Raw genomic sequence first — 10070 nt, 5'->3', positions numbered from 1 at the left:
GGCATGCTCCGTAGGAGCGAAGGGTTGCTGGGAAATGTAGTTCCATTAACTGCCGGACCGGACCCAATGCGCTCTCTGCTAAAGCATCATAGGAGTGGATTAAAAGAGAATATTAAGGTTGCTTGCAAGAGCGGTGGCGCATAAAGGAGGCAGATACATTTATATACATATATATATACATATACATGTATGTATAGAAATGTATAGAAATAAATTCACACACACACTCATGTATAGAAATAAATTCATACACACACATATGTATATGTGAGTATATATGTATGTGTGTGTGTATGTATACACACACACACATATATACACACACACATACAGTGGTACCTCGGGTTACATACGCTTCAGGTTACAGACTCGGCTAACCCAGAAATATTACCTCGGGTTAAGAACTTTGCTTCAGGATGAGAACAGAAATTGTGCAGCGGCAGCAGGAGGCCCCATTAGCTAAAGTGGTGCTTCAGGTTAAGAACAGACCTCCAAAATGAATTAACTTCTTAACCCGAGGTACCACTGTGTATATATTCCCAACTCAACCCGGTCAGGGCTCTTGTACTCTTAAGAGATAGGTGAGATGTCCAAAAGCATGGGCATCCTCATGAAACAAAGTTTTTCGTCCCAGCCGTGCTTCAGTGTATCTGAAGAAGTGTGCATGCACATGAAAGCTTATACCCCAGAACAAACTTAGTCTCTCAGGTGCTACTGGACAATTTTTTAATTTATTTCATGCTGGGGAAAAGATGCTCTTGCTGAGCTTCAGCTTAACCTGCAGCCGCAAGAGGGAGACGGCTTTTGAAATGGTGGCAACTACAGCTGTCCCGTCGCTATATTCGGTTTATGTTTTATTATTAGCTCTTCAAATCTTCCCAAAGGTAAGCAAACTAAAGGCACTGGAGAAGTAAGCTATTATTCAGAGGAGGAGGAGAAGAAATGGAAACCAAACACACAGCACCAAAGGCTTCCTGCAAAGTTACCGCAGCTGTTTGATCACACCAGTTTGCAGGCAATCAGGTTTAGATCACTGAAATGAAGATGCCTACAGGAAAAGGCACTCCAGATGTTGTTGGACTTCCCTTCACTCCAGACCCTTGGCTATGCTGGCGGGGGCTGATGAAAGTTGTAGGAGGGTTGCAGGCAAATAGCCAATGCTGCCTTCAAGGAATAGAATGAGGTCAGGTTGTTTCAAATTATTATCTTGGCAATTGGCAACCACTTGCTGTGCCAGTTTATGCATGCATCAATACCATGTCTCATTCTGTTCCACTGGACTGGTTCCTACTGTTCAAAAGATTGCAGCCTTAAATTTCTCTCCTGAGGTGTTACAAGGAACTCTTGGGCCAAGGTGGGCATGCATTGTGTTGCTTGTTTGGCCCAATTCTTGTTCCTAGGGTGAAAAGCACAGTATTTCTGGCTATGCTAGAAAAATGCAATGATTGGTCTAGTGATTCAGGCACCTGCACACGCTTAGTAAAGAATGCCCTCATGTCTTTTTAATATTTTCTTACACTTTCACACTTCTGTCTCAAGTGATGTCTATGCTGGCTTGGTGATGCCCACAGAATGGAAGATGTCAGGGTCCCAAAAGACATGGTCTTCCCATCTTTACCTTTCCGTCACAAGTCCTTCCATTCATGGAAAGCTTAAGTCTGAATCCATCACCCTTCATGTTTGATTCTGATGAATCATAACGAAAAACAGATTACAGTACATTATTAAAGTGCTAAAATATTTAAATAAGCAGAAATGACATCGTCGGATCAAACATTTTTTATCTGAACCATTTGTGTTCAAATAGTACTGGTTTATTTACAACTGCAGTTTATAAACAATAACACAAACATCTTTACATTAACACTATGGGGGAATCTCTGTGTTGAAGTAGGCACAAATTGGAGGCTCTTCAGGAGATTTTACTTTAAAGGAGAACTGGAGAAAAAAAATACGTAAAATGACAGCTCTGGGGCAGAATTATAAATACAGGAGCATTGGAAGAGGTGCAGTTCATGCAATGCATCGTCAAATACTTCTTTTAGTGTTGTTCATTTAGATATGCTTAAAAACAGGAGTTAGTTCCAGGATTAAGGTGCCATAACTTGATTCCTACTAAGAACGTAACTTTAAAGAGCTGATTTGTTATAAAGGTCAGCTTAATTTATTTTGTGATGATACTGCAACAGAATCTTTTGCGACTGCAGGTGTTCAGCTTTGCTTTTGTTTTGCACAGAACATTTAATTCCAACAGTTTTGCAGCCTTTCATATCTTCATGTACTGAACTTGCTCCAGGATACGAAGAGCATTCAAGTTCCTCTTAAACATTTGGTCAATATGTGATAGCTACAGATTTGCAGCAAAAACTTGTAATTCTCAAGCAGTGAAGACATTATTTCAAAAACTTAACTGACATGACTTGAAGAGGGAAAAAAGGCATGTCATATGTATTAAAAAATCATTGCAAATATGTAGCTCTCTGATCACTTTGCCTCACTTGCAAACAGTACACCCTCAGTCTGTGCCAGACAGTTTCTGAAAAGATAATCCAACAATTATGTTCGTCTCCCCATCATGGCAGCCAACTCTGATATTCCATCACATGAATTCTGATTTCAGCGTTCATTCTAATGCTGACCATGGCCCAATAAAACCTCCACTTTCATAATAACCCAGCCACATACTTGCGAGTGTAAACTTTTCATTACGGCATCCAATTCAACATTTCAAGTTTATTAATTTAGCCACTATTTATTTACTTGATAGCACACAGAAGACGTTACACACCCACCCAGTTTAGTGGAGTGCAATATTTTTAGCTGGGTCCCAATTTTTCCTAGTTCTATTTCCTAGCCTATGTATTGTCGTCACTCCTTGGTGTTTCTCCCAGCAGATCAAACCACATATTCAGTGCTTCGGGCCTTTAAAAAACAGCTGCTACTTAACAGTTTGTAATATTAAGAAGAAAATGGGTTTCAAATATTTCCCCATTATCTTAGAAGTGCTGTGTGGCTTCAATACAATTCTTCAAAGTGATCTGTGTATTGAATCGCTCTTATTAAGAACAGGTCAGCTCCTCAAAAGCTACTTGAAAAATAACTGACATTTATAATAAACAACTTTTACAAAATCCAAGAGTGTTAAAGAAAAAGACTTTAAAAATATATTCAAAATGTATAATTTACTCCTATCTTAAACCTGCTACCCAGGCACTCCCATCAGTAAACTGAAAATGTCCTCTTAGGTTAGTATTCCACAGGAAAATTCATTTTAGGTCCATGTGTAGTATCCAGGTTGTCATTTTTTCTTTTTTTAAGACACAACTGAAAAAGTATTTTTCTCATTAGCTTTCCAGGGCATCCAGAACTTTCATAATCTGTTGCTTTATGGCTTTGGTAGCATCACCTGCATTTGGAATCAAGTACCTTAAGAAATGGAAACAAAAAGAACATTTGTTGACATACTGAACAAATTCACTGTTGATCAAAGATTTAGTATAGAATTGTTGAGCTGGAAGGGACCCCAAGAGTCACCTAGTCCAACCTTCTGCAATGCAGGAATCTCAAGTAAAGCATCTGTGACAGATGGAGATAATAAAAGGATTAAAAATATTGTTTCATAATGACTAAGGCTTCTTTTCAAATAGCCACGTTAATCCCTGTTTGCTGCTTTCATATGCAATTTGCAAAATAACTATTGTATCACAGCCCATGCAGCTAGAATTTCCTTGTGTAAATGGTTGTGTAATTCCCACCGCGGGTACACTTTATCTTACTGACATATAATGAGTTATAACCAAAGGCAGATTACAGTAGTACCTCTGGTTATGTACTTAATTAGTTCCAGAGGTCTGTTCTTAACCTGAAACTGTTCTTAACCTGAAGCACCACTTTAGCTAATGGGGCCTCCCGCTGCACCACCAGAGTACAATTTCTGTTCTCATCCTGAAGCAAAGTTCTTAACACGAGGTAAAATTTCTGGGTTAGCGGAGTCTGTAACCTGAAGTGTATGTAACCTGAACCGTATGTAACCCTAGGTACCACTGTATGTAAAAGCTGTTTTCTGCATCCTCAAAAGTTCTTTGCATCCAACCCATTGCAGGAAGTGAGAAATAAAAACCTCTGTACCAAGATGGTTGAATGGAGACAGCCATTTATTATGATCCTGTAATCATGGGATGTTTGTAGTAATAGTTATCACCTAATAAACAGGGCAATTTGCACAGGCTTTAAACAACTTAGGTGAAAAGCCACTGAAATGGAAACTTTTTGTATGTCTTACCTCCACATTTAAAAAAAATAAATATTGAGAAGCTATGTAGTTTGAGGCTTTGGTAAGAAAATCTCATAAATGTCCAGCAGTGCAGATCATGTGGACCACTAACTATGGAATAATAGTTTGTAGAGTGAGGTTCATCTAACACTTTTGAGTAATATGTAGAGGGATTCTAAGTCAGAAAAGGAGAAAGAGCCTTTCAGAGGAAGTACTTAGCATGGAATGCTAAGAGTGTCTAATTGTCTGCACCACACTATTTGGATTTCCCAATCTGATCTCAGGGGAGAAAATGCACTGCAATTGATTCGGAATAGTCATGTGTAGATGAGTCTGAAGCAAAACACAAACAAACAAACTTACCTCTCAATTGCCAAAATTTCTATGCCTGAAGTGGTGCTATTTCCATACTTGAAGGTTATTAATTCAGGATGTTTTTTCTTGGATGTTATTTTAACTACAGAATTTAGTGCCTGGCGAGACTGTATGTAAGCAAATCCCTTTCGGGAAGCAATTTCCCTCAGACAGTACATATGTGTTGCTGTTACTAGAAGATGACTGTGAACAAAGTAAAAAGCGAAAAGGTTTTTTTGTCAGAAATACATAATAATAATAATAATAATAATAATAATAATAATAATAAATTTTTATTTATATCCCGCCCTCCCCAGCCGAAGCCGGGCTCAGGGCGGCTAACAACAATAAAACAGTACAACAGTACAACACAACACAAACAACACTCTAAAATCATTCATTATAAAATTAATTCAAATCAAACCAATGGCAACCATTGGGCCAGAGCTCCGTGAAGATTGCCAAAGGAGGGAGTCAGGCTGTGCCCTGGCCAAAGGCCTGGTGGAACAGCTCTGTCTTGCAGGCCCTGCGGAAAGATGTCAAGTCCTGCCCTAGTCTCTTGTGACAGAGTGTTCCACCAGATCGGAGCCACAGCTGAAAAAGCCCTGGCTCTAGTTGAGGCCAGCCTAACCTCTCTGTGGCCTGGGACCTTTAAGATGTTTTTATTTGAAGACCATAAGTTTCTCTGTGGGACATACCAGGAGAGGCGGTCTCGTAAGTACGAGGGTCCTAGGCCATATAGGGCTTTAAAGGTTAAAACCAGGACCTTAAACCTGATCCTGTACTCCACCGGGAGCCAGTGCAGCTGGTATAGCACCGGGTGAATGTGATCTCGCAGCGAGGACCCAGTAAGGAGTCTCGCTGCAGCATTCTGCACCTGCTGGAGTTTCTGGGTCAGTCTCAAGGGCAGCCCCACGTAGAGCGAATTACAATAACCCAGTCTGGAGGTGACCGTCGCGTGGATCACAGTGGCTAGGTCAGGGCGAGAGAAGTAAGGAGCCAACTGCTTAGCTTGGCGGAGATGGAAAAATGCCGCCTTTGTTATAGCTGCAATCTGCGCCTCCATGGAAAGGGAGGTGTCAAAGAAGGTGGAATCCAACGTTGCATGAGCAGAATTATGTTTGTACACAGGACTACACCTTTCTACTTCCTTATTTCAGACCTCTGCACAAAACGCCTAATTTGCCCCAGAGGCTCCCCCAACTTTCCACAGCAGAATTTGAGGTCATGTGCAAGACTGCAATGGAGAGAAGGTGAAGTCCCATTCTACAAGCAGAAATCTGTTCCACTTACACATAAAGAGAATAGGACACAATCCAGAGATGGAAAAAACCATGGTGGGAAAATTAGCAACAGTATTCATTTCCTGAAGCAAATGCCTCAAAAGAATTTGTAACCACTTATAAATATTTATTTCAGAATTAAAATGCTGATTTTCCTCTAACAGAACATGACAGTGCTTTAATCCAGTTGATACTGGAATTTCTCAAACTGTTTTTCTTATCATTGGGTGAAATGTTTCTTGGGATGAAGTCTCTTAACCATTACCTCTACTGTGAAAATATTTTCTGAAGGGAACTCACAGTGAAAAATCCATGAAGCACCAGGTCATACAAACAAATTAAACACACACAAGTACCAGGTGCCTGCTATAGTATTAGAAAACTCTTTTTTTTTTTATAGCTTTTCTTCAACAAAGAAGGTGAAAACTAGACATGATGCCAATCTTAAGCATGTTTACTGTGACGTGAGTGTCGCTGAGATCAATGGAACTCAATTCCTGGTAAATATGTCTAGGACTAAAGAGTTTGTACACTGAACTCATTCCCAGATCATGCAGATCTTCACCATGAGATAAACAGAAATTCACCTTGTAGTAGAAAAGATGATTATGTGAGTCCACAAAATTCTCTAACACATAGAAGTCAACAATACCAAATATCTATCTATAATAAGTATTAGTGATTATAATTATCCATCCAACAATACCTTGGAAACATGTGTCCATTTTCTTTCACCTCTTTACAGGGGAAATGAAACTTTATGTCTGGTTTATTTATCCAAGTCTGGATGTTGACGATCTCTTTTCGATCATCATCTGACATTGAGGAGCTGTCAATTTCATCTGTTTAAAAAAGAAAGGAGTGATGTCACATGGACAAAACATAGATAAACACTTTTTAAATGTTACCTATCCGATCCTTTGAATAATAATAATGATTTTCACATTATTATTTGAAATTTCTAAAATGAAGAATACAGTACATCACTGCTATTAAAAACTGTGTCTTGTTTTTTATGCTAGATCGTTTTAGATTAGACAGCTGGGTCTACTCTAGGCATGACAAAAATCTGGATCTAACCCTGTATCTATCACATAACTGAATTCTCACGTTTTCATGCTTTTCTTTGCATTTTTGTTACGATGTATTGTCCAAGCCTAAAGTTTCAGTTCAGTTGCAGTTCCCAAAAGTAATAACTAACGCTGCAGTGTCAAAAGTAGGTCATTTCACCTCAAATCTTACTTGCCTATTTGGTTTAAGCTTCCTAATAATTTTGCTATTATGAAAGTTATTGTTCATGTTAGGAGCAGAGCTGCAACATGGTTTAATCTATTAATCATATGAATCAAGCAAATTAGGATGATATACAATTGCGATTCTCTTCTGCCAGAAGGAAACTCATCAGCAGAACAGGGAGGCAGACGCCTAGCACCGTTGAGCAGATTTTCTTTTGGGAGGGGGATAACCAAAAAGGTCTCCTTTCCTGTTCCACTGATGGATTCCCTTCCTCCAGCAGACAGCCACCACTGGATACCACCCTCTTGATAAATGTGTATTAAAGTGCATGTGGATAATAACAGCATTTCCAAAGTAAGATGCATGTTTGTTTGTTTTTTTGACAATGCACAAGTCACAGCATGTTATTCACAGAAGAGACACAAGAGACGGGAAAATGCCTCTTCGAAGGTGGCACTTGCCACCCGCAGATTTTAAAACACTTGTCTTTTTTAAAAAATGTACCTATTAAAAAGTCTGCTTGCCTGATTAACTCGGGGCAATTGAATTGTTTTAATTAAATAATATGAACTATTAATTAAGTTATGCTTCCCTAGTTGGAAGAAGGAATTTTACTCATTCTGACATTGAGTAGGAATGCACAATTATGGATCAAAAGTTTACACAGGCAGTGACTTCACAATTCAGAAAACAGCATTATCTGCACAAGAGGATGTTAAGTTCAAAGTCTGCTAATTCTTCTGTCTTATCACTCCTTAAATTGATTGACTAGAAGACAGGAATGGAATCATCCCATTTCCTTATCTGATTTTTCCATTCCATTTTTGTGTCCTACTTGTCCTAAATAAAATATTGCACTTTATTTTCCTAAATAATGTATTGATCAATGCAACTGAGAGTTCCAGCACGAGTGCAGGTCAATCCTAAAAGCAACTCTAAATATAGTATTGGGAGGCCAGTCAGCTGTCATTCCTAAGTGATTTTAGATCACATGTTTTGTTTTGCAAACAAAATGTTCTCATTGCTGGACTCACAAATTCACTACAGGAATGGACAAAGATGGATTTTTTTTTCATTCACAAAAGCCATGTCCTGAGAGCACCAAAGGGCCAACTAATACCCCCTCGTCTCATTGCTCTTATGTCAATGTCATTTTTTGCTATTTTGAATGCACTTTTTGTCAAGGTTGATTCAGCCCTTTCCCTGTGGGAGGCCTTGAGCAATTACCCCACAGCCAGTAATAAAAATCCTGATTTCCCTGGGTCCCTGATGGATTCTCAATTTAGGAAGCATGTTTCTCTATCTGACCCTTTTACATGGTTTTGTATGTTTTGTGGTATTTTATGCATTGTAACTTGCCGTTATTTCTGTTGATTGTAGTTTACTAATTCTTTATTGTAACTGTTAAAACTGTAAACTGTTTAATTATTATCAGCTGACATTTAACTTTACTATTCTATTCTAAAGAATTATTGAATATTGCTTTATTTGATTCAAGTTGCAGGGGTCTCTTGTGTGATTCTGGTAGGTTGTAGCCTCACTTCACATGAGGCAATATTAAAGGTCTAGCTGGCGTCCTGCATTAAATCAGGAGATGTCCTAGAATTCTCAGGGCACGTGACTGATGCCCTCAACAAACTCCCCCCTGCAACCTTATTGTCCTAAAGGTTAAAGGTAAAGGGACCCCTGACCATTAGGTCCAGTCGTGGCCAACTCTGGGGTTGCGGCGCTCATCTTGCTTTATTGGCCGAGGGAGCCAGCGTACAGCTTCTGGGTCATGTGGCCAGCATGACTAAGCCGCTTCTGGCGAACCAGAGCAGCGCACGGAAACGCCGTTTACCTTCCCGCCGGAGTGGTACCTATTTATCTACTTGCACTTTGATGTGCTTTCAAACTGCTAGGTTGGCAGGATCAGGGACCGAACAACAGGAGCTCACCCCGTCACGGGGATTTGAACCACCAACCTGTGGTTTAACCCACAGCGCCACCCGCGTCCTAAGGTTAGAAGCATGCTAAACAAAACATATTGACTTTAGTAAAGTGACAAGTGCATTTAACTCAACAGATCCCAGAGTAAGTTCAGGCATTGGTTAAAACACCTCTTTGGTAATACATCTAATGGCTTGCAAGACGGGACATGTGAAGGGGGAAGGAATGGGTTTCTGTGCAGTCAGTCTGAAATGGGACCCAAAATCCTCGGGCTTTTCCTCCTCCAAGGGAGCATTCCTTCTCCCTTCAAATGGAATTTGTTTATACTTGGTTTCAGATAGAAGCATTCTCTACCATACCAGTATCATACTCTTCTTCATCTCCAATGCTGAAAACCGGTTTCACGCCTCGGTAAGGTTTCCCCACTCGGTCACTGCTGCTCACATGCCTGTCGACAAGGGAAGATTATAGGGTGGGGGTGGGAGAGAAAAATCCTACGTGTTAAGAAAGAAAAAAGAAACTGTAAAAAAGGACGACACCATGATATATCCCATAGCGGCATGCAACGGCAAAAGACGTGAACCTGTATGTGCAGCCAAAGGATTCCAGATGAAGACAGCTGGCAGTGAGAAAAAAGCAAAGAGTGGCCAAACGAGCCACGCTGGATTAGTGAAAGCAGACAACAAGGGCTGAGTTGTATTATAGTGGTGTGGTCCATTTTGGAGAAAATGGTGAAACTGCCTTCTCATTAAACTGCAGCAAACACAGCTCTCTCTAGCAGGTTAAATAATCTATGTCAGAAGTCAGAAGCATCTTTAAGGCTCTCTCCTAATACTGAGTTGCGCTATTGGGCAACTATTTCTCTCTCTCTCTCTCTCTCTCTCTCTCTCTCACACACACACACACACCACAGCTTTGGTAGGTTGGAAAGTTGAGAGTCTTTAAAATAATCTCTGAAGATACCTTCTTATGGAACAATACAACAGCCTCAGCTG

The 10070-nt window shown here is 39.9% G+C and overlaps 1 protein-coding gene across 2 annotated transcripts in view; it reads right to left on the bottom strand.

The window, feature by feature from the left end:
* Positions 1-1792: 1792 nt before the first annotated feature.
* TBC1D23 (TBC1 domain family member 23) overlaps positions 1793-10070 on the bottom strand; it is a 33751-nt gene continuing 25473 nt past the window's right edge. For both annotated transcript variants that reach the window (XM_081859703.1, XM_081859704.1), the window contains 4 exons: positions 9435-9523; positions 6617-6752; positions 4637-4831; positions 1793-3426 (listed from right to left, as the gene is read on the bottom strand). In XM_081859703.1, coding sequence (XP_081715829.1) covers positions 3345-3426; positions 4637-4831; positions 6617-6752; positions 9435-9523 — 502 coding nt within the window. In that variant the 3' untranslated portion in view covers positions 1793-3344. The remainder of the gene's footprint in view (positions 3427-4636; positions 4832-6616; positions 6753-9434; positions 9524-10070) is intronic.

This window comes from Podarcis erhardii, assembly GCF_964252035.2.
Source record: "Podarcis erhardii genome assembly, chromosome: 4".
Lineage (NCBI taxonomy): Eukaryota > Metazoa > Chordata > Lepidosauria > Squamata > Lacertidae > Podarcis > Podarcis erhardii.
Note: the sequence above shows the minus strand (reverse complement) of the source record. Positions and strands in the feature narration are given on the sequence as shown.